General features: G+C 37.2%; 1 protein-coding gene across 5 annotated transcripts in view; it reads left to right on the top strand.

The window, feature by feature from the left end:
• BRAF (B-Raf proto-oncogene, serine/threonine kinase) overlaps positions 1–25,027 on the top strand; it is a 77,023-nt gene that overhangs the window by 38,942 nt on the left and 13,054 nt on the right. For 4 of the 5 annotated variants that reach the window (XM_090144366.1, XM_031589795.2, XM_090144379.1 and 1 more), the window contains 11 exons: positions 170–318; positions 1,376–1,495; positions 9,492–9,651; positions 11,222–11,258; positions 15,454–15,590; positions 16,277–16,394; positions 17,525–17,609; positions 19,692–19,868; positions 20,850–20,896; positions 21,955–22,073; positions 22,592–22,723. In XM_090144366.1, coding sequence (XP_090000492.1) covers positions 170–318; positions 1,376–1,495; positions 9,492–9,651; positions 11,222–11,258; positions 15,454–15,590; positions 16,277–16,394; positions 17,525–17,609; positions 19,692–19,868; positions 20,850–20,896; positions 21,955–22,073; positions 22,592–22,723 — 1,281 coding nt within the window. Of the gene's footprint in view, positions 1–169; positions 319–1,375; positions 1,496–9,491; positions 9,652–11,221; positions 11,259–12,675; positions 12,796–15,453; positions 15,591–16,276; positions 16,395–17,524; positions 17,610–19,691; positions 19,869–20,849; positions 20,897–21,954; positions 22,074–22,591; positions 22,724–25,027 lie in introns of all 5 variants that reach the window. The other variant, XM_031589796.2, reaches the window with a different exon arrangement.

The raw sequence follows: 25,027 nt of genomic DNA, 5'->3' as shown, positions 1-25,027 counted from the left end.
TTTCCTGGGGCTACTGACGTATTAATTCCAAGAACAATTTAAATGCATGAAGATAATTTCAAAAGAGACAACTTTTTTGTTTTAATATATAAAGTTACAGTTTCACCATCAAAAAAAGAGAGGTCTCTATTAGGATTTTATTTAATTGTTGCTATTTTTGACAACGTAGGTACGAAAAACATTCTTCACGTTAGCGTTCTGCGACTTCTGTCGAAAGCTGCTTTTCCAGGGGTTCCGATGCCAGACGTGTGGCTACAAATTTCACCAGCGCTGTAGTACAGAAGTGCCACTGATGTGTGTTAACTATGACCAACTTGAGTAAGTCATCGTATTTTGTTTTCAAGTTGAGCTGTCGATTAAGCTAATATCTCTCAGTGATTTCTTGTGTTAAATCTGTAATTCAGGAAGTCAGAGGAGGTGCCTGAAAATCTATAGGAGCTCGACCGTTCTTGGGAGACTGCTTAATTCATATTCTGTCAGTGCTGGTTCAGACAACCAGTTCATTTTTTTTCTTTTTTTTTTTGCTGGACTATGAAATGCTTTCTTTGAAGCATGAATAGCGTGGCTGAGCATTTGACTGTCTGAGACAGACTTCTCATTGTTCACAGATGTAATTCTTAATCAAAACTGGTTCTTTATTATGGGATAGCTAGGGCCTTGTTTAAATGTTTAGATACGGGTTTATTTTCTTCAACTTGAAAAAAAATGTTGAGAGATGTGAATTTAACTTGGTCACATTGCAGTTGAATATAAATCCATATGCAAGTTTGCCTAAATAAGAAGCATAACAGAACATGCCCCAAACATTAATGTGTTCTTGAATTGAATTATTGATTTGTATAAGTCTTTGACAAAGTCTGAGCAGAGGCCAATAAATCTTTCATTTAAAGAATCACTTACAATGCTAGTTTTTTCCTCAAATATGTAATTAATTTTTTGCTTATGTTGATATTTTCCTTGGGCACCTTCAGAAGGTGTGATCAAGGCTTATGGATAACATAGTTTATCCATACTTAATGTTTGGTTGGTTGGTTATGGGTTGGTTTTTTTTGGCATTTGATTTTGGCAATTTATCAGTGCAAACATTGAAACTAGGTCCTCTACTCAGTGTATAAGTTGCATATTCTCAAGGAATCAGATATTTAGAATTTCAAGAAAGATATTACTTTCTGAAAATAAGTCCTTTGAACCTTTCTCTAGTAAATAATACTTTTTTTAATACTTTCAAGGTGAAGTGTAAGCATAGACTTCATTTTTAAAAATTAGGATTTCATCGGTGCTGGATTTTAAATTTTTTTTCCAGTCTCTTGAGTGTTGTGGAATCTTCTGGGTTTTGCACAAGTTCGGTTGTTTTTGTTTTGTTTTTACCTCACAGTTTGCTGTTTGTCTCCAAGTTCTTTGAACATCACCCCATATCGCAGGAGGAGACCACCTTAGGAGAGACCACCCCGGCATCGGGATCGTACCCCTCAGTGCCCCCATCAGATTCTGTTGGGTATGACCTTATTCCTGCTCTTTAATACCATAACATTTCAGTATTGTATACTTAGAAACTTTCAAAATACTGCTCTGCAACCATCTCTACATTTCTTTTGTAATCTGGCTTGTCTTGCAAATACATCAACTTGTGCTTAACTTCAGAGAAGTGAATGTATACATTCACTTGAAGACATATATTAATATACAAACTGAAATTAAGTGTGTGCTTAAGTATTTGTAGAATTGGGGCCTTACCTGTTAAAGAGAATTCTTTTCTATGGTAGCACAGACCTGGTCTAAACTGGAAAGATTTTATTCTTCAAATCAGTGCAAACTAAAACACTGTCTTTACAGATTTGTTTAGTTTCTGTAATGAAATGAAAATTTATTTGCCTTGGAGTGACAAACCTCTGTTTCAGAATAAGCCACAGCACTACAAGATTGATATGCATAGATGCCAAGTCAAGGTGCTTTTTTACATACTCATTGCTTTAGTATTGTCCTGACCAGATGTCCTATTTAGATGCTGGGATGCACCAAGAGTATCTGTTTGCAGATCCAGATTTTGTAAAATTAGATTTCTCCAATTGACTACAGCATCCTTCCCGTGTATTCCCAACAAAGATTCTGGCACTTTTCTCTGTGGAAAGGTAATAGATCATGTTTAGATTGTGATCCTAGTAATTAAGAGATCATTGACAACTAACATTAGAGAGTGGAACAAATTTCCAGGAAAGATGAATTCAAGGATGTGTATCAAAGTCAAGAATCGTGATGCAAATTTATTAAAGCACCAAAGATAAAAGCCTTCAGGAAAATGCTCTTAGGACATGTGGTACTCTGTGGAGATGAACTGAATTTGGCAGAGAAGCTGTCTTGGAATGCTGAACATTGTGCCTGACTAAAGCAGAAACACAGTTGGAAGCTGCACAAGTGCTTGAGGACTCTGATTGGAAGAAAAATGCCCTGAACAGCTGAGACTATTTTATGAAAGCTCAAATGTGATACATCCTGGGAAATAGATTGACAGTGCTGCAGAAGGAACTTCATTTGGTAAGTGGAAAGAAAGACAATATTCTTATTTGTAATAAGTTGTGAAGTTTCAGAAAAATTTTGGAATTGCCTCTTCTGTATAGTGAATATTGTTCTTACATACTGTAGGTTAGTACAGCAGATTGTGGGCAAGCCTGCTGAGACAGTCTTGTAAGCTAAGCATGCTTTGGCACTGTCATGATACATCTGAAATTAAAACCAAGCCAGAATTATTAATCTGTGATGAAGGTTGCTTGCACCAAATGTGTTAAACACATGTGAAGACCAAAAGGGACCATACAGCACCAGTCCTAGTACTGTTGTATATAGTAAATATTCCTGCTTTACAGTTGCCACTGCCCTCACAATTATTCTTGCTGGTTCATGAAGACACAACAGGATGAATTACTTTAGTTTATACATGTAGTACGTGGAGCAGTCTTAGTTGTGTGAAATGAAAACTGAAAGGAAAAACTGAAACAAATGGTGGTTAATACATTAAGGTTTTGAAATGTTTTTAGTTTTCTATTTGTGAAGTTAAATATACTTGCTGATTTAGATTATAGAGGTGTTTTGTTGTGTTTGCTTTAAGGTATTTTGTTGTTTTCTTTAAGAGTAATGTATCAGTAAATAGCTGTGGTTGCAGGAGCTGTTAAAGGTTTCTAACTCCCCACGGTTTTCGTTTCTTTCCTCTGCTCTACACTTCATTGTTAAAACATAAAAAGGCATGCAGCATGCCTTCAAATTCTTTTGAAGATGGTTTATGATTATGAGTTGTTGTTTAAAAAGTAGTGTGTGTGTTCCAAAGGCATGCATTTTTCCCCAGTCATTTGTATTGGTACTGTTTTCTTTCCAGAAGCAACTCAGGCACTATTGTATGAACATATAGCACTGTTTGTGTATTTCTCCAGTTATCTTTTTCTTCTTTAGCAATACTTCTCTGCTTTTTTGGGATGTAATTGTGGAAAAACTAATTTCAGTGATTATTTTTGAGAGTAAATAAAGAATGCTGGCCTTCTCTACAAAATCATAGGCATGGTTTTTGTTAAAGAGTACAACATGGGGCAGCAACCGAACTGGAATCAAAAAGTCTGACATTTGAGGTTGTCTTTACTGAGAAGAGAGTAAATTAATGAAATTATTTAGAGTTGGGCAGTGGGACTGAAAAATATGAAAAACTAGTGCTTTATTAACACTGTTACTAGTTTAATAACTACTTCTTCAATTTCTCTGTTCTCATAGCATTTTGCACACGGCACAGCCCACAGAGGAAGGGATGTTACTAATTCTTTGGTAAAGAGGAGGCAAACATCCTTCATCTTTAGCCTTGTGAAGGGATTCCAGCGGCAGGAAGGTGTCCAAAGAAAGGAAGAGTTCGTGTTGCAAGACAAGCTCAAGAGCAAAGCATGTTTGACATGCTGAGAAGTGGTCAAGGGATCAAATGGAGAAGATGCAAAGAGAAAGGGACATACAGGAAAAGAACGTTGGACATGGTGCAAAAGCTGATAAATGTGCTGGAGAACTTTATTGCACTTTGCTCACGTGTAACATCCTAAATCAGTCCAGTCCTGTAGCCTTCCATTCCTCCAACTGTAAGCAATAGTCAGTTCCTCCAGATGTTCCACCCCAAGATAAGGGAGCATATAGAGTCTTGCTTGCACATTTCTGAACCCTTACAAAAATGTGTCCAGCCTCCACATCAGGTCTTCTCTTCCATTTTTGTTCTTTCAGTTTGCACTATTGTGTTGTGCCCAAACAGACAGTTATAATCTGGACTTAACTGGAAAGAACTATTAAAGTGTAGGTGTCCCTAATGATAGCCATTTGTAATAAAACTGAAGTACATAAACTATATAATACATTGTATTCATTTTATTCATTACACTATCATAAAGTTTCTACTGCACCTATGCTCTTAAAACATGAGCACTGAGTTTCTCTGAATCCAATTCACTGGATCTCACATATATATATATATATATGAAAAGGAGAGAGATTAGCTATTCAAAATATTCCAAAGTTGTCTTTTTCTACTTCTATCCATTCTCTCAGATGTTGTGAAGTTGGGCAAAACTCAGCAAACCCATGAGGCAGATATAATGGCAGGGTAAGTAACATGTAGAATGAGGGGGTGGGGGGCTGTATGATCAGACTTGAGTAGCACAGAGGCAGGCTGGACTTGATAAAAGCTGGAAGCTTCTGCTTTGCTTGAGGTAGGATGCTGCTGGTAAGCAGTTGGCAGAGTCTTTGCTCCCTGATAAACAACATTTCATCGTTAATGTTCTACATTTGAAGAAGGAAGAGGGGACTGTCTGGTGCACTGTTCTTGGAGGCTTGCCAGCTCCTGCCTTAAAGCAGACTCTAACCTATGATTAAACACCTCTGCTTTCCTTTCTGTCTTCCAAATGTTCACTGATCATTCTGCCTCAGCTGAAGATACTTAAATGTCTAGAAAAGCTTCTGAAAAGCCAACAAAACAAAGACACGTTCTTATAAGGTTGCACTTTAGTATTACCACACCATTTTGATCTGTTTTTTTGTGCAAAACAATGTTTTTTGTCACCAGCCCTTTTCTAAGCCACTCCATATAACTGCTAGCAAACTTCCTATGTTGTCAAATGTGGTATGCTGCCTTGATGAGCTGGAAAGGCTTGGCATTAGAATCTTTAAACAATTCATTTTTGTTGCATACAGCAAGTGAAAACTTTATTTGCAAGAGCATGGAGACCTGAGACTTGACCTGAAGGAGTAGCGACAGCTCTGTGGGTCCTCTCAATAGCCTCTTGTATATGAAGCCCTCAGAAGTTTTACAAAAACATTGCAAAGCTCTGATCTGGACTCAAAGACAAGTATGAATGCATACCATTGTGATAATCATATTTAATACCTACAAAGTGACATGCTTGAGGACAAGTTACCATGATATTAAGTGCACTAATCCATATGAAGCTTTGCTTGTTGAAGATCTGTCCCATGACTGTTGCTAGTGTAGCTGAAATATCATTTTATTCCAGATCATTACGTCCACAGGAACTGTTTGAAAATGGAAGTGCACGGTACTTCTCATTAATTGTTGTAACAAAAAGCAAAGCCTGTACTGTGGTGTAAATGCAATGATAGTCCCACATGCACTTTGACTTGTAAAAGCTTTTCATAAGGATGCAGTCTACTAGGTGAACAGTCCTATTCTAGTAGCAGTGCTGTCATTCCACAAGGGAAGTGGCATATACACTATGACTGAAACAGTGTTGATGTGAATTTTCAGTTAGGGTCTTTGTCTAACTACAGCAAAACAAAACTTCAAACAAAAATTTCTTTTGAGGAAAAATCTTTCCTGAATAGACCAGCTCTTAAATACCTGGTAAGCAAGTTAAAGAAAATTAAGGGTAATTTGTATTAGAATTATCTTTCATATTCTTGAAGAGCACTAGTTTGTAAGTTCTAAGATATAAGAGAGATGCTGTGCATAATAATACTATATGAGTTTGTTATATGTAAAATAGTATGTGTGGGCACTTTTGAGTTACCCTTGTTTTTACCAGTGGACCCAGTTTTGTAGGATAGTGAATCTGGACATATTGACATTTGCTATCATTGACAAAGGGTAAAAAGCTGCACCTATCTGTAATTAGTAGTCCCAGTTAGGTAATTTAGGCTTATTTTCGTCTACTGACAAAACCTCTTTGTTCCCTCTTGATAAAAAAGAAGGGAACAATGTGCTTATCCCAAATCCATGTTCTAAGGAAAAGGTACGTTCTGTCGTACTGCCAAGAAAGGTTATAATTTATTTTTAAAAAAATCTAGATTTGACAGCTCTATTAGCTTGTTGCCTGGGAAGCTGAGACTCATTTATTGCAGGAATGCCCACACTTAAGTAGCTGGAGGAAAGTATGGCACAACCTTTCTAACAAGTCAGAATATTGACCTTCTTATTTGTAGTTCTCTTCTAGCAAGGGAGTTGGCTGCTTCAAAGGCTGCAGGAGCAACAGAAACTCAGATCCTCTTATTTAAACTTCTCTGCTTCTCTAAGATGTGGCCTGCTTACAGTGAACAGTACTTTGCAGAGCTGTGCTCTAGTTGTCTTTTTTGTTGTTTTTTTTTCCCCTGTTTGTTTGCTGGCACTTAATCTGCAGGCTATGCTGAAGGAGTAGCATCATAACTTGTCTGGAGCAGGCAGTGCCATCCTCTTATAAATTAAAATAGCCATTCCTTTTTGCTTTGTCGTCCCTTCCTTTCTCCTGCAACAGTTAAGTTAGCCCATGTAGCACGGGCTTATGATATCTAGGAAGATCACTGTGTGCCTTGTGATGATGCCTTCCCTGTAGCATAGAGGCAGATCAAGATAGTGCCTTTGCTGCACACAGGAAGAGGCTGGCAATCACTCATGAGCTTGTGGTCTCAGTTGGCCACCCTTGCTAGTAAACTTCTTCTGTCTTTCTCTTCCCTAGTTACCTTTTTAAAGCAATGTCCACATTTAGCAAAATATATTCCTCATTTTAGTGAGTGTCCCAAAAACACCCAGTAATGAAATCCTGGTTGTATAGGTAGCGTACATGACTATGTTTTGATTCTTTTGTGTCTTTCCTCCCAGTAACAGTAGAGCCAAAAAATAGAGCTTTTTGTCAGACTGTAGGTTTTTTCCTAAGGATCTGACCTGCCTCCAGGATTTCATGAGTAGAAAAAGGCTCAATTTGTTTTTAAAACATGATATGATGTGGCGTGCTATCTGTGTTAGCAGTGTGGTAGGCTTGATGACCTGTGTCCAGAAACACAGGCATATTTGTGGACTCTTTTAGTAGATGACCATTTATGACTCAGAGGAAGATTTAATTGAAAGAACATTTCTGAAATTGTGTTGTGTTTTTTTCTCCCTTGGCTAACTCACAATCACAGCAATTTTAATTATTTCTGTTCTAGTTGCGTGGCAGAGCTTAAACGTTCTCTCATAGTCATCCCTAATGCAATGATCTGGGTTTGTTGTTACATGTTTTCCTTGGTTTCACTATTTCAAACTCCTCAGGAGGTTTGGGCAGGAGACTGCTGTCCTGACAGTGGCAGTTCTGGGCTGGCTGAGATGATTTTTATACTTTTCTGAAATCTTTGTGTGTTCCATCTGACATACTTGCCTTGACATGAAAACATGGTATCTTGGAATATCAGCCGCATCCTGTGCATGCATCTGCAGTGTCCTATCTCCTAATGTGAGTTCTAGTTGCATAATTTCCTTAAAAAAATGTTTGGGAATCTCAGAAATTTCCTCATCTTCATCAGAAAAGTTTTACTCGGTTGACTTCTGAGCATCATTCAGAAATATTGGGCTGTTGAAAACACTTCCTCAGAAATCCGTCTATTGGCAGTTTCAGTTGCTTCCCATCATCTTCACAATAAATATATTCTTATGTGCTGTTACTTAATTACTCTCCAATTTTTTATATATGTATTTTTAGAGCAAGACTGTATGCCTTACTAGTTCTTCCCTCTATCTCATTTCACAAACATAATCTATGTATTTTATTGCAAGGCTTACTACACTGTCATCTGAATTCATTGGCAAGTGGTGCATTTGATTGATCGTGATCTTGAGAGTGAGACCATTCTTTATAGTGAGACTGTAGGCTGGGAAGGAAAAAATGACAGGTACTAAGAATACTGATAGCACTGAGTTCTGAGATCAGTGCCAAACTATGAAAGATCTGTAATAGCAGATAGGTAATAGACACCAATAAAGCATATCTATTTTGGAATAAGCATTAGAGGTGCTGTTGAAAATGTTAGTTGCCCTTGAAAATGTTTGGAGAGGCCAGGGACCATTTACATATAGAAGGCAGCACCATGGCCTCTTACTGCAGCAGGCTGCTCTATGGTTTATTTCTGAAGCTTCTCCCTGCGGGCATTGCCTTTGTGGGCATGGTAACCCATGAGTAGTTTAATAGCTGGGGGACTACTCTGTTAGGAGTTGCATTTTGTATAAATTCTAAAACCTCGTTATCAACTATGAAATATATTTTAAGTATGTTTTTTTTTTTCTGAAGAAGGTGACAGATTTCTTGTTCAACTTGTATCCATTGAATTGAATGATGGGACTTAACTGATTAACTTTGACTTGAGTAAGAGATAAATGCCTATTTATTCTACTTTATCAAATTAGCAAAGTAACTGCCTTCTTATGAACAACAGCAACAACAACAAAGAGAGTGTGTACATGTTTTGTCTATTAATGTATTGATTAATTATACTATATAGACTTGTATCCACATTCATGACTGATAGCAGTTGTGTTACTTCAGAAAACTTGTCTGTATAGTCTGAACGCTTACCTTTGAAGTGAAATCTCTTCTGTTGCCTAACTGTAGCACTGTAAATAATGTTGGGAATGTTTCACTATTCAAACTTATTTCCTAAAAGCTGAGGTGAACAGGTGATATATTTATTTTTAATATCAGTTATTCTTAATACTCTGGACATAATATCATTTATTTATTAATCAACTATTTAAGCAACTTTCTTTGCTGCACAGTAATCCCATCCATGTGATTTTTTTGACATAATTTGATATTGGCGTGAGATGTTAAACATTTTTCTTTCTCAAAAAGATGCCATTATAAAGATTGTATTGCATTAACTTTGAAGTGAAGAAACTAGAGAGTCTCAATACCTGCAGTGCATGTAGAGCTGTATTAATTGTTTCAGTTCAGGATTTAATATTACCAGTTAGATACGGTGTGTTAGGATTTGTTTTGTTTTTTAAACTCGGAACACTTTGCAGCCATGTAATTAGATAGTTTGTGCAGCAGAGAGTTGTTGCGATTGATCCTAGGGGAGCAGACCGTTCATTATAAATTGTTTTTATGCAGGCCATTAGACCAGCTGTTTCTTATGTATGTGTTATTATAGTTGAAAAGGATTTACCACACCCACTATGCAGCATTTGAAGCCATTTGTAGACCTAAATCCTCTTTTTCCTTGACTTTGTTTCTCAGACCACCAATTCTCCCTAGTCCTTCTCCTTCAAAATCCATTCCAATCCCACAGCCCTTCCGACCAGCAGATGAAGACCATCGGAATCAGTTTGGGCAACGCGACCGATCCTCTTCAGCTCCCAATGTTCACATCAATACAATCGAGCCAGTCAATATTGATGTAAGTATTAACATTTGGATCGTGAACAGCAGATTTGGTGTTTCTCTTATGAATGTTAAAGTGTTAAATATTTCATGCGCACACACAAGTACTGTATTTCTAAGCTAATCCTTGGTTTGTCAGAACCTTTGTAGATTCCAAGAAAGAATTTTTTCTATCGAGAGCTGTAGGAATGCAAATAACTATCTCAACAAGCAGAAGCTACCTTCATACAGTTCAGTCCTTTAGCTTTCAAAAAAGCATTCTACCACAAACTACTGCTGTTCTCTATTTTATGATTAGTCTTGAGGCTCATACTGCTACCTGTACAGCATTAAGAACGTAAAGGCTAGCAACCATCCTTACAGACCATTGTATGCATTAAGTAAATTTCTTGGCGTGCAGGGTAGGTTTGTTTTTTGGTGTGGTTTTTTTTACAGTCCACTTTACAAGCCGTATTTCTGGCATTGAAGGACATTATTGGAGTTATCTGAGCTCAGATTTAGTGAGTGTTGGATAGCACCCCATGAACCTGGTATATATTAATGCCAGTGTTGAGAAGCTCTTGCGCTTAACTTGTTATCCACATTTATGGGATTTCTGAATGCTGAACTGTAATGCTTAACAATAATAGTTGATAATAAACGTAAGAGCAGCTAGCATCATTCAAAATTTGAATCATGAGGGCCTCTTTCTAATTTTGTTAATTTGTACAGCTTATATTTTTCCTTTGAATCCACTCATTAGAAATCTGTCATTTGTCAGGTGAACAGTCTTGAAGTCTGTCTGGACATTGAGACACAAAATCTGTTCTACATGTGAGCTGAGTGAAAAGTGAAGTGCTGTGTATTAAGAAAGCAGCTTACTAGACATTTGCATATGGCAGCGATGCAGCTGAGAGGCAGGACTGGTGCTTTTCAGCAGCAGTGCAAATGTATAATGTAATCATGCAACCATTAAAAAAAAAAAACCCTTGATGGTGAAAATGCACCTTAGGGAAGGAAACCTCTAGAATTTTCTTGTGCTAAGAAAATCATTAGTGTTGGTTACTTATGGTCTGGATATATGGTAAAAGATACTCTCAGTTAACAGTGGATTGAAGGTGAAGGAAATCTTTTGCAGTTAGTCATTTCTGAAAAGAGCAGAGTGCATCTGGGTATGCAAATGTGGTGCGTTGGTAAAAGCATGAAGCAGAACTCGTTCGACTGACTTACCTCGGTACAGGAAATTGGTGTCCCAGCTTCTGATAAGACAGTTCAAATAATTTGTATCACGAACACTGTAACCAGAACGTTTGATACTGCTTTGTACATTTTGGCGAACTGCATGTTTAAATCAATATTTTTATATCAGTATTGATTTGGGGAGCTATGAGTTTCAGTTTACTACTGCGAGATGCTGTTCTAAAGCAAATGATTTGGAAAAGTTTAATGGTTGTTACAGTTTGGAGTTTCTGATGTTAGTAAACCAGAATAGGAAACAACTTCTGTTTTGTGACCAGCACATAAGGTCATGGATTATCAATTGGATCGCTCTCAGCTGATTCTGGAATGTAAATGTTAATACTTATATACATTTTTTTTTTTAATAGGACTTGATTAGAGACCAGGGTGTACGAGGAGAGGGAGGTAAGTAGTGTTTAAACTAGCTACTGTGCTATATTTAAATATACAATCCTCTGTCCTTTCCCTTTGTTCTACTTCCTTCTATAAAACACGGGCACAAAGGAAAATATGACTAGAATTAAAAAATGAATTTGCATTTGCTTGTCCATTAAATTAGTATTTGTCTGACAAAGATTTGAATCATTTGCCAGTCATTCTGGGAGTGGGGGAGACAGAAGGAGAAAAATTTTTGAAGTGTTTTCTAGTTTTTTAGTATTAAAATCATCCTGCACTCTTTTTTTCCCCTCTTTCACTCACACATACACACACATTCACAGTCACTCACTCACATGGCTGCATGCAGTTATGCTACAGCTTTCCATCTCTCTCAAGGATTTTTATGCCTATTGTTACCTTTCCACCTGTGGAAACTACAGCAGTTTCCTTTGAAGATTATCAACACAGTAGATGGACCTTCCATATGAACTGCTGCATCCTAAAGTGGCATGATGTTCTCCGGTTCTTCTCCCCCTCTACCCCTGCTGAAGATGCTGCTTTGCTATACTGCATGCCTGTGCTAATCTTGGAACCAAGTTGTTAGGACCTTAAGTTAAAGCCAGCTCCCTTTATGTTTTCTTTGGTAAAACACAACCCTAATTGACAATTAAGCCAGAACTAGTGCCAAAAGATAGATTAATTTTTCTTCACACGTTATGCGTAAGCCTGCTAAGTTACTTTTCTCACTGGTTGTCAAGTCCTGAGAGGGCTTCTTATATGCTGGATTTATTCCTATGAATACACTACTGATAAAGAAACAGTAAGTTTTGTAGGCCTGTGGCAGCTTTTCCAACTCCAGGTTATTGACTCAGCCATCTACTATTTCTTGTAACTCGTTTCAGCCATGAGAAAATTGAGTTACCTCACTGCAGTCCACCCTGATCTCTAATGTTTTGTACTGTGGGCTATCACATAACTGTTTCTCCCATCCCTGACTGTTCATGGGTAGGATAGGGCCTACCTACCACTTTGTGGTTGAGGGAGCTGTTTTTTCTTATGCCACTGGTAATACATTTCTTAAAAAGAAATTTCCTTTAGTATCCTGCAAGCAAATTAATTTCAAGTTTCCAGTTCTAGCTATTTTTGTATGTCTCAATAGGTGTGGCTCTCCACAGTTTTGCCCATTTTGTCCAGCATTTAAGTGTTGTGGTATCATGTTGGTTTTAACTTTTGATCATAAACTGTCTGCTTGGCATCTGAAAACCAATTGGCAATTCCCATTCCTGAAACGGTGTTTTTAGTAATTGACGTTTTTGTCCTTCAAAGTACAGAAGCAAACTATGAATAGGAGTCAAAGCATCCTAGTTATTTCCCATGACTTCTTTCATTTCTTCTATGTGTCTGTCTTTCTGTCTCTGCCTGCCCGTCTCTTTCTCTCTAACAGCCCCTTTGAACCAGCTGATGCGCTGTCTTCGGAAATACCAATCCCGGACTCCCAGTCCCCTCCTTCATTCTGTCCCCAGTGAAATAGTGTTTGATTTTGAGCCTGGCCCAGTGTTCAGAGGTAGTTGGGCTCTTCTTTCTTGTTTTCACCCAAACAAAATAAGTAAAACCACAGATGCTGTTTGTGCCTCACCCTCACACCGTGTGTATGTAAGTGTGTGAGTTTATCAAAACACCTCTGTTTTTTGCTTGGCCTGGCTGGAATGCTTTGAATGTGCTTTCCACACATATTCACTTTCACGTTTATATGCTTGAAGATGACTATAAAGTCTGACTTAAATCTTCTAAAGCAAGGAATTTCATAGTTGAGGTATTTATATGGACCAAAACGTATTTTCTTCTGAACAGAGGTCCTTGGATTGCATTGCAGTGATTTTAAAGACAAAGCGATGTCCTTAACTTAGAATTTCCTTGACTGCTCAGTTTAAGTCAGTTCAGTGCTTTAACACTTTTATGTATTTAATAATCTTTACTTTGAAAAGTAATCTAGGAAATCAAATGTGAATTGCAAACATTTCCATTGATATCTTGTCAGGTCTTAAGCGTTTCACACAATGTGCCGTGTCAACTTTTCACAAGAAATCTATTTTGAGGATTTTTTTTGATACTACACTGGGGCTCTGGATGGTTTAGACTATATAATTTTTATTTAGTACATATCCAGTGAAACAATACTTGCTTGTGTCCTGAACTATGTAAAATAATACTCTTTTATTTTCACACATCACTGACTCTTCAGTAATTCAGGCCTAAAGCTGTCAATGGATCTGTTTTATTGCACAAAATCCCCATTGGGATTTCATATGCTGGAAAAACCTACTATTAAGTTATAGCATGAAATAAAAATATTTGTGTATCTATGTATACATGTAGAAATGAATGGTCAAGTGCATGTAGCGTAGTTTTCAAATGCTACCACCTTGGCTGTTTCAAAGACTTTTGTTGCAGAGCATATCAAGAACACTAAAATTGTTCCAGAAATTTTTGCGTGGAGAGAGGTATAAGAAGGCAAGCAAACTGTGTACAGAATGGAATACATTAAATACAGCTTAAGAGTCCATGCTAATGACTTAAGTCCAGCATTATCTAAAGTATCGCACGGTACTGACAACTTGGAAAACAGGTCCACTGGTGTTCTTATGGACGAATTAACTATAATGTCCTATCATGTGCTATAACCATATCCACTAAAGGGTAAATGTTGTGCTAGTGTTGCTATATCTCAGTATTAAAATTTAAGTAGGAGATTCCAGTTACTTCTAAAGAAGATATAATGTGTTCCCTTTAATATCTTAAAGCACAACTTCAATATTTAAGAGAAAATCTGTAAGCCAATAGAATTTTGGAAAAAAGTTCTTGTTCTGGGAACATCATACATTCAATTTGATTTTTTTTTTGTTTTCAGACAAATAACATAGTAAAAGCACAATAATATAGTAACCATAAAATGAAATTGACAGAGAATAGGAACAAAAGTCCCTCCATTAGGTCACTGGCTTCCATCTGCTTCTAAATTTAATTAGGTACCCAGTATGCATTATTGTTGCTTTAATGTGTGGGGCAAAAGTTCATGGATGCTGCGTTCCATTTTTGACACTATTATTATGTGCTTCCACTTGTAAACATATGGATTTTAGCTCAATGAAGGAAAGCAGCGATGGATAGATGCAATCTGGTATATTAGCACATAGAGTGGCTGAACACAAGCAATGGTCATAAAAGCTACAAAATGGATTTTGAATTCATGTTGGCTTTAGGAGTCTTCTTTGCAGGTAGGAAAGGGGGTTCTGAAATAATAGGAGGAGGAGTATTGTCCTTCACCACTGGTGTTTGAGAAAGTACTGGAATGTTGGAGGCCTTGTACAATGACATACATCATTTATCAGAGCAGGGTGAATTTAATTAACAGTTGACCCTATTTTATGTCCTTTGCACTAAGAGAGGGTCAGCATAACCTTGCTAATTAAGATGTACTTTAAAAAGCAATGTCTAGTTTAAGTGTTCTGTTTGTAAAGAGGCACTGGGGCCCTGAAACACAGCTCTGTGATTTTTCTATGAAGCTTTCTTTAGACAACATATATTTTAGAGATAAACTGTTCTAATTTGGATTTATTAGAATATGCCTCAAATAGGTAAATTAAGCGCTTGTTCCTTTGTAAGCCTTTCTGCAGTCTAACATCTACTTTTATATAAAAGCTCTTTACGAACAGATAGCTTTAAAACAGCCAAATGGTTTTGAGGTGGCACTTGAAGACTCAGCTAAAAAACATGAATTTTTTTTGTATTTAGTCTGTTTTGATTCCAAAATACAGTATCTCAGTTATTTATTGGGTCCATAAAACGTTAGCTACGAGAAATCCGAGAGGCAGCTGCAGCTAACTAAATGCTACTACTTGTCAAAGAGGCTGGCAGAATTAAAAAAAACAAAACATATTCTTTTTTCTTCTTAAACATTATCCCTCTAATTCAAGAACAAAAGGCTGAGGACTAGATGATACACAGGAATGTTTGTTATAGACTCGTCTCTTTCTGTTACCTAAGACTTGAGCACTAATCTAGTACTAATACAATATTCCTGAAGTGTATGTTTGTTCCTTCTCAACATTTACATTGATGTTTGGAGATACTGCATCTTAAACAAAGTTCTTGCACCTGACAGCAGTACGTTCTTGTAAGCTGGCTTCTTAAAGATAAAAATTATCCTGTTTCTGAAATTTAGGTTCAACTGCAGGTTTGTCTGCAACACCTCCCGCATCTTTGCCTGGGTCACTTACCAATGTGAAAGCATTACAGAAATCACCAGGCCCCCAGCGGGAAAGGAAATCATCCTCATCCTCAGAAGACAGAAATAGAATGGTAAGATGAGTTATTTTCACATTAGTGTGGTATACTCATAGTATAGAAATACCACACATCTGTGTTTTTCTCAGTTTTCTTTCATCATAGCCACATGAATTATTTTCAAGGTGATTATATAATGGTCAAGGATTTTAAACCAATAAATAATTGAATATTGAAATCATGAGACTAGTATATAAATCATTAGCTGTGTTCACTTTTCCTCCATTGCAGCCAAGTGTCTGGGTGCACTTTATATTATAATGCCAGTTTCCCTTCAGGGATTAACTTTTTCTCACCATGTTTCACGAACAGTGAAAGTTCTCTAATGACTCAAATTTAAGAGTGGATAAAATGACTGCATTCTTTTAATTCACAGTTTAACCTTATGACTGAGTAAGAATTGAAAAATTCATAAATGAGACTTTCCCTTTGGGAGGAAATTCTCCATTTTTTTTTGCCGTGCTTTTAATACTGCCCAAAATCTGTGGCAAATATTTCCTGTTAGGAAATTACTTGTATACATTTATACTGAGGTTTTGAATATACCTTATTTGAAATGTCACTTGTAGTATTTGGAGAAAAAATATCTTAATTACATGAAATTTTGATACAGAATCTTTAATAAAGGATGTATTTTCACAAGCATTAATTGTTGTTTTTTCTTCTTTCTTTCTTTTTATTATTTGTGTAAATATGCAAAGAAAACCCTTGGTCGACGAGATTCAAGTGATGATTGGGAAATCCCAGATGGGCAGATCACAGTTGGACAAAGGATAGGATCTGGATCATTCGGAACAGTCTACAAAGGAAAGTGGCATGGTACGTGGCTCCCAGGGCAAACAGTTGTTCTTAAGCAAGTGGCATTGCCTGCTGGAGGCTACCCAGCTGAAAAGCAGCTTTATAGAAAAAGATCTGTAGGTCCTTGTGGATGCCAATTTGAACATGATTAAGCAACATGGCCTTGTCACAAAGAAGGTTAATGGTATCTTGGGCCGCATTATAGACAGAGCATTACCAGAAGGTGCAGGGAGGTGATCCTTCCCTTCTACCTCATTACTGGTGAGACCACACCTGGAGTGGCAGTTCCAGTTCTGGGCTCCCCACTACAAGAGAGATGTGGACATATACTGGAGAGACTCCAGCAAAGGCCCTCTGCTATGAGGAAAGCTGAGAGCTGGGACTATTAAGCCAGGAGAAGGGAAGACTCAGAGAGAGATCATATCTATATATACATGTATTAAAATACCTGAAGTAAGGCTGGAAAGAGGATGAACTCAGGCTCTTTTCAGTGCTGCCCAGTGACTGGATTAGAGGCAATGGCTGCCAACTCAAACAAAAGAGGCTCTGTTTGAGCATGAGGAAACACTTCATTGCAGCAAGGGTGACCGAACACTGCCACAGGTTGCCCAGAGAGTTTGTGGAGACTCCCTCCTTGTATATGCTCAGAAGCATTCTGGGCATCGTCCTGTGTGAGCAGCTATAGGTGGTGCCTGCTTGAGCAGCAGGGTTGGGTGGCATAGCCCCAAGAGGTCCCAACAAACCTCAATCATTCTGTGACCTATGAAAGCTATTTAAATCTAAGAATCATGGGTTAAGTAAGTTACATTAGAGCTTAAGCAGCGTAGAAACTTGACTCCTATGTGTTCTTCAGAAGTAATTATAAGGGTAAAGATGAAATATGATTACTAGAAAGGCTGAAGTAGCCACCTCGCTAAGCAAGAATCTCAAATGTATGCGTATACAGAAAGTTTAGATGTGGCTAGAATTTCTCAGAGTAAAATAAGAATAATACTTATACATGTTTACAGAATATATTCTTATTTTAATATAGTAGTGGTTTATTTCACTAAAGCTAGAAAACAGTCTCAATATTTCTGATTTTCTATATAGCATTTTCTCAATTGAGGGATCTGTGTCAATGATACTTACTAAAGATTGCTATTTTGAAGGTGACGTGGCAGTAAAAATGTTGAATGTTACAGCACCCACACCTCAACAGTTACAGGCTTTCAAAAATGAAGTAGGAGTGCTCAGGTAAGAATATTTTTGGTGTGAAATAATCTGTGTAGATTTATGTTTCTGTAATGATTGAGTTTCATATTTCCATTACATCACAGTGGTCTTATTTCTTAATTATGATAATTTGGGTAGAAAATACAACTTAATATTTTAAAACATTTCTTTATATCCACTGTTTTGTATCCACGTGTGTTTGTCTGTAGACTGATGTTACTGAGTATATAGTATATCCAAGCACTCAAGACAAGTCTGTGTTTTACTGTTGTAGTACCCATAGGACAGGCAAACTTACGCATGAACTTTTGGACCTTTGCTCTCTTCCAAATTTTGAGATTGAAGGAGAGTATAACTGATTGTTCTTTTCCAGCCATAGCTCTGCCCATGTTTTCCATTGTTTTGTAGCAGCATTGTAATTTCTTAGGTAAAGTATTTGTCTTGCATTCAGTTCTTAACAGAAAATCTATCAATATTATACCATATTTACTGGGGAAGACCATTAGCATCCAATTACAATCTTGAGCACATTTCTGTTTTAAGAAGCAAAATAGAAAGGAGCTTCTTGGCTTTGGTAAATTCACGTGTTGAGATGGATGCCTGTCCTGGAGAAGGGTCCACAGTAAAATGCATGGTGAAGCTCTTAAGTCCATAGCTGTGGTGACAGAGGCTTGCAGGAGTATGCCTTGAAGAGGTGTGCATATTTTTGGTCTCATACCTGAAGTCTAGCCTTTCTCTTTTGTTGATCATTTTGGTGCTTAGTAAAAAGTCAATTGTGCTATCCTTTGACCCAGCCAAGCCAGTTATATTTGCCAATGTGCATTTTCCATTATGCTTCATCAGTACTTTCTTAGCTTTGAGGGAAAATTTGCAAGAAAGCACTGAATTTTGTTCACTCAGCAGTTAGTCTCAGCATTACTTGACAAATCTTTGCATCTGAAAAAGGCCCAGTCACATAGGTTAGAAGCCTGCATTGGTAGGGAACAAGTTTGCATTGCTCCTATGTTATTTTTTTAATATAAGAAAATATGAAATGTTTTGTCATCAGCTGCACAGCATGCAGACTTAAAAAGCTGCCACATGTTTTAAGGTTGGTCTGTCAGGTTTCATCAGGCAGTGAGCAAACTGCTTGCAGTACTGTGCTCTGTTGGAAGAAGACTGTCTTTTTCCTCAGCCTCTGGGAAAGCTAGGAAGGACTGCAGAGATGACATTTTTGTGACCTCTGTTTGGTATGTTTGAAGGTATCTAGTTCTTCTTGATATCCATTTGGTGACACTAAGAATGTGATTGGCTTTTCCTGGAACAGGATTAGGATAAACTTTTGCATTTTAGAATATATCACTAGACTGTTTCAGGCCTTGAATCTACTGGGATATCTGCTGAGATCATCTTCTCAGGACTCTGTTTTCAGAAGTTTTGATGTCTGGAGTTGCTGCTTCTTTGAAAGAGGTTTGATTTAATCTGGCCAAATCTCTGGTGAACTTAAGTCTATTCTAGTACTGTTTAGAAACAACTTCATTGAGAATATCTTAACTTTACTGAGGTACAGTTTTCACATCTATCTCCATCCTTATTTGTATGCTGGCTCCACAGAGAGTAAAATGTTGTTATCAAACAAAGTACTAATTAAAAATGAAGTCTTGCCAAAGAGGCGTGTTGTTGGTGTCTGAAGTGTTGTACTTTCTGAAAGTCTGTGAGTCTGAAATTTCATTTTGAATGTCTTCCTGATGGGCAGCAACATCTCATAGCTGAACTGGTGTTACACATGCCTAGACCTGCCTTCAAACAGTCACTGTCCCATATAGACTTAGTGGTGACAGCATCTTCTGAGCATTTCTGTTCTAATGTGCTTTCAAAATCGAGAAGAAGCAGGTCTTGCTTCACAATAGCTATTCCATGTTGATAGAATAAAGACTAAAGACTGAAATCATTCCTTAGGTTCAATATAGAAACAGATTATCCTAAGGAGATAAAACTGACCAAGAACTTCAATTTGGAAAGATGCATTTAGTTCTGTCTGGTTCTTGTTGTTTGTTTGCTTTTCATCTGTATGTATGTATATAAAAATGTATGTCTGTATGTTTTTGGTTTTTTTTTCAACAGGAAAACACGGCATGTGAATATCCTACTTTTTATGGGTTATTCAACAAAACCTCAGTTGGCTATTGTTACACAGTGGTGTGAGGGGTCCAGTTTATATCACCATCTGCACATAATTGAGACCAAATTTGAAATGATCAAACTAATTGATATTGCACGACAGACTGCACAAGGCATGGAGTAAGTATCATATGATTTGTTTAAAATGATTGTTGGGACCCTGTCCACATATTTCCTTCATTCTAGGCTGTCTGCTCAGTCTACCAAGCCCAGAATCTTGCATTAATCAAAGTATTTTGTGAAGTGTTTAGGATTTTGATCAGCAGAGTTTTGTGCTCCTTTTTCTGGAACATAGAGAAATACATGCCATCAAGTAATATGGTCTCTGAAAACAAAATGAAAGTTTAAGCACTCTGCGATTATCTTTACTCTTGAGAGCAAAGATTTCTGCCCGAGTCTTTATGGTCTTCACAGTGTAAACAGTCTTAGGATAGGAGATAACACCGTGTGAATGAAAGAGTAGAATGAAACATAAAATGAGGCTCTTCCAGCAGGTGTGTGCCGCTGATTGATTAAACACAGCCATGGGAGACTCACTGCCTAATTTAGGCTTTGTCTATGCTATGGGACAAACACTCTTCTGCTGGAACTCTGCACCGTATTTATCTGATGTGCAGTTTGGGGAATCTCTTTTCCAGTCCTATGCTAAAGAGCAGTCAGCTTCTTTCATGGGGGACACAGGCTGGGAAGCACTTGTAAGTTCCGCAGTTTGGAAATACCTTGCCTGAGATTGAGACTATCCCACAAAGTGCCATGACGGTCACCTTCAAGGCTAGGAAGCAGAGCCTTCAACATGTCAAAAATTACTGAAATTCTTTTGTTCTGATTCTGAATGTTGACTTAATCAACTGAAAAGCGGAAGTTGATGTCTAATTTGTTTCATTCTTCAGTAGGACCAGGGTTAAGCTGGAAATCTAAGCTTTATTTTGTTTTTATTTTCTCCTGTGACTGTTGCAGGAACTGATGTGGGTACTGAAGCTTTCATGCCAAAAGTATGCAGTTTGAATATCTACAGAATTTGTTTCAGTAACACAATAAACTTTGAGCTGTTGATTAGTGGAATAACGTCTAACCCACCCAATCTGTCATGTTCCTTTTCAGTTATTTGCATGCCAAGTCGATCATCCACAGAGACCTCAAGAGTAATAGTATCCTTTTCCAGAGATGTGATTGCAGAACCAGCATTCCTGGCTGTTTTTTTTCCTGCCAGAAATGTTCTTATTGAAGAGAACAGCTCTTCATGCGTGATTATTTGTTGAGTTGAAATTTGGTTGAGGAGGTGTAATGTGATTATTAGAGAAGTAATGCTTACATTAATCTGTTTTAAAGAACGTAAGTCCTGTAGAAAGAATACATTTAATATAATGGGCTGTGGGTTTTGGAATGTAACATGACTAACCTTTTCATTTTACTTTTAAATATTCTTTTCTTTTGTAAAAACATATTTTGCTGTCTGTACATTGCATCCCTTGTTTTGTTTGACCACTAATGTATAGCAGAATTTCTTGATTTTTTTCTGCAGCGTGCCAATAAACTATTGTAAGCAAGATACTGAAAGCAATTTCAAATTTCTGTTGGGATCTATTGCATGTTTAGAATGCCTTTGCCTGTTGAACATCTGATAAATACTACTCTTAACTGCCAAAATAGCCTATACACTGGCTGACTCAGCTTGTGCCTACCTGATGCCAGCAGGCACAGGTAACCCGTTGAATCCCATTTGTGCTGGTGATTGGGGGCTGCAATTATTCCCCATGAACAGGGAATTCCCAGTAAGTGCAAGTCACAAACTCGTATTGACTTAAGTCCCTGTATGTTCCTGTGATTCCAAGAACATAGCAAGGTTTGTTTTAGTTTCAGAAAGATTTTTTACGTTGTTGATTTCTGCCTGTGATGAAAGATTTCACCAGTTTGACTTGTGGAGTATTTGCAGTTTCTAGTATTCAAGCACTTGGCATTTAAAGAAAGTCAGCTGGGTCATGGTCTGTTCAACACCAGCCCAGTCATTACGTGTATGACCTTGAATTAGGTCATAATCCATTATCCTGACTGCTTAGAACCTGTATTATATGATAACTTTATTTAATGGTGCTGAATGGTTAAAATTTATTGTTGCATTTAAAATTGTACATTTGTAGCCATTTATTTTTTTTGTAGGACAGGACCAGTGTGGTTTGTTTGCTTTCCCTTAACATTTATCCCTTAGATATTTTTCTTCACGAAGACCTCACGGTAAAAATAGGTGACTTTGGTCTGGCTACAGTGAAATCACGATGGAGTGGATCTCATCAATTTGAACAGTTATCTGGATCAATTCTGTGGATGGTAAGTAAAGGGGAAGTGGTATATTCATTGTAACTGATTTAATTGCCTTTGGCCAAGCTTTATAAGACTATCCTTTCCATGCATGGACACATGCAACCATCTGAGGCTGGAAAGGCTAAGCAGAAATGCATAGTACTAAATAAGTTCTTGTCAATTTTTCTTTAACTATGTGTTTTCCAGTAGTCAGCAAAAAACCTTCAGTGTCTACTTTCATTGTTCTGAGGGCTAAACTGACAGGACAGTTTTGCGTAAGGAAAAAGGGCACGATCAATGCAGGGCTGAGGAGGATGTTCTGTCATAGTTCAACAAAGGGATCACCAAATTAAAAAGAACCAATGGACTCATGTCAGCAGACACTTTTGTAGAGCCCAGTAATGTGGACTCTAATACAGAAAGCCAGCCATGAGGGGGGGCTTTGCACCTGTTATACTCTGGACATGTCCATGTCGTGTTTCCACTATGCAAGGTACAATCTGACATGGTGAAATAAAACCTAATTGTTTCCTTTTATGATACAGGCACCAGAAGTGATCAGGATGCAAGACAAAAACCCATATAGCTTTCAGTCAGATGTGTATGCGTTTGGGATTGTGCTTTATGAACTGATGACTGGACAGTTACCATACTCAAACATCAACAACAGGGACCAGGTAAAGAAAGTATGGGCTTGGGAAGGGACTGCCTTTAGTCAGCAGTGGCCTGAACCAGATTGATGTAGCTCTGTGAAGTGACTATTCTGTTGTTTTGTGTATTTCATTTATTGGTTGGCTCTGATGTTCTGAGATGACGTTTCTACATGATTTTTTTTTAGATCTGCCTCAGCCACACAGCACCAATTTACGCACTTTTCTTGTGGGTTTTTTTTTCTTTTGTTCTTCTTTACTTCAAGTATAGATTTTCAGATTCTAAGCTGGTTGCCAGGATACTTATTAGGAAGAGAGCAGGTTACTTAATAGTAATATAGTTCAGAATAGTTCTGCAAAGGAGAAATAATTCTCCGTATGTTCAGTTATTCCACTTTCTTTTTTTGCCTCCTGAATTGCATTGAATAATAGTTCAGGAACAGGACTGACAAAATGGATTTAACTGAATGCTTTATATTCATTTCAATCTCAAGAAATGCATACACCATCTAATTGAATTTCAGGGTATCAACGTTTCTCAAAGTCTCCTTGATAAAGCGTATGACTTTCCAGAGTGTGAATCCTGTAAGAAGATTACTTAAACTTATAGAAGATTTGTTCACAATTAATGATACTCCACACCTATTATATGTTTCAGTAGGCTAGACGTGTTTGGGAAGGCTTGTCTGATTTATTATTTCTCTGTCTAATCTGAAAATAAGATCTATGCATCAAGACCTTTGGTGTAAACTATTCCTTAGCTGCCTAGTGATGTATTTATGTTTTATGTGTGTCCACATCCCTTGTTTTTTCACTGTCAGTACTTGAGAATTGCAACCATAGCAACATTCATGTGTGAATGCCATTTTATAAGGCTGCTTCCATATTTGTCAGAACACTTCATTCCAACTCATCGGATTTGGAGCGACTCCCTTTTTTCTTTTTTTTCTTTTTTCTTTTTCCTTTTTTTTCTTTTTTCTTTCCCTGTTAAACAAAGGGAAGTATCGAGATTCCTGGCTTACATGGCTGTAACCTTCTAGAAGCAATTTTTGTTTTACCTTTTGAGTCATGAACCCAATGATATGGGTACCTGCAGTTAAGAGCTGAAATAAATTTTAAATTGCAGGTGAAGTCAACATAAAAAATGCGATCTTGTTTCTTAATTTTTTTTTCTCTATCTTTAAAAGAGATGCAAACATTGATTGCTCTCTGTTGGTGCTTTTACATAGCGGATACTATGTCACAACTGACATTCTTAGTGAGCAAAGTATTGTTCTTGTTGTGCTTTCTGGAGTTTTGCTGACTTTTATAGGTTTTTATAGATGGATTATGTCTCTTACGGTTGTGATAATCGTTTTCTAATTACTAATAAAAATAAAAAATTAATCCCTACATTACATAAGCAGTGCATCAGAAACAAAAACGGTGATATTTTCTGAATAATTTCCAGTGAGGTAGTGTAATTATGTAGAAAACTGTTCCTTCTATATGACAGTAATTCTCACTGCAACAAGGTAAGGGATAAGGTAGAAAAACCTTTACTATTAAAGTTTGCTCTGATACTTAGGAATTCCTGAAGAAACCATATGGGAGATCTGTTCTCTCTCAATGCAAACACAGATGCATCTGAATCAGAAAGTTGAAAAAGGACTATAGTAGTGTTAGTATAAACAGCATATATAGCTTGCTTGAGATGTGTTTTTTGTTGTTGTTTTGTTTTTTGCCAGTGTCAAGATATGAAATAGTTATACTCTGTTAAAAATAAGGCATAATACACCTGCTGGCTCTGTCTCACTGTTCAGAAAAGGTAGTGATTATCTCCTGCAGCATGAATGGACCTTTGAGAAACTGGTTTGAAAGGGCTTTTTAGTGTCAGCATGACTGCAGTACTCAAACTGCATTAGTTTTTACCTTGGCTTGACATGACAATGTTTGGTGAGTTCTTAATGTGTCCAAAAGAACATGAACCAAATTTGTACTTTGTTTTCCTGCTTGCTATTAACTTACTTCATTGTATGCTTAGATTTTATCCTTAGATGAAATGTAAATCTTCTGCATTAGTTACTATAAAAAATGTAAAGCCTGTATCTACCTGAAACATCAAATTAGACCAGTAATACTTAGTTTTTGCAGAGAAGTCTTTGAGGGGGAGGGAGGAGGTTAAGGAGGGGTGAGAAGTTGGTCATTGTTAATAAGCTTTCATGATGGAAAAGCAAATGAAGGAATTTATTCGCAGAAGGTAAGGGCTTTTTATTTTGTAATATCTTGAGTTTCTTAAAAAGTATTTTAAGTTCAGTATGAACTTGCTGTTTACTCTTCTAGAATCATAAA

The sequence above is a fragment of the Phasianus colchicus genome, chromosome 1 (genome assembly GCF_987193195.1).
Source record: "Phasianus colchicus chromosome 1, bPhaCol1.hap1.1, whole genome shotgun sequence".
NCBI classification, from domain to species: domain Eukaryota; kingdom Metazoa; phylum Chordata; class Aves; order Galliformes; family Phasianidae; genus Phasianus; species Phasianus colchicus.
The sequence above is the reverse complement of the archived record's forward strand: the minus strand, read 5'-3'. Positions and strand labels throughout refer to the sequence as shown.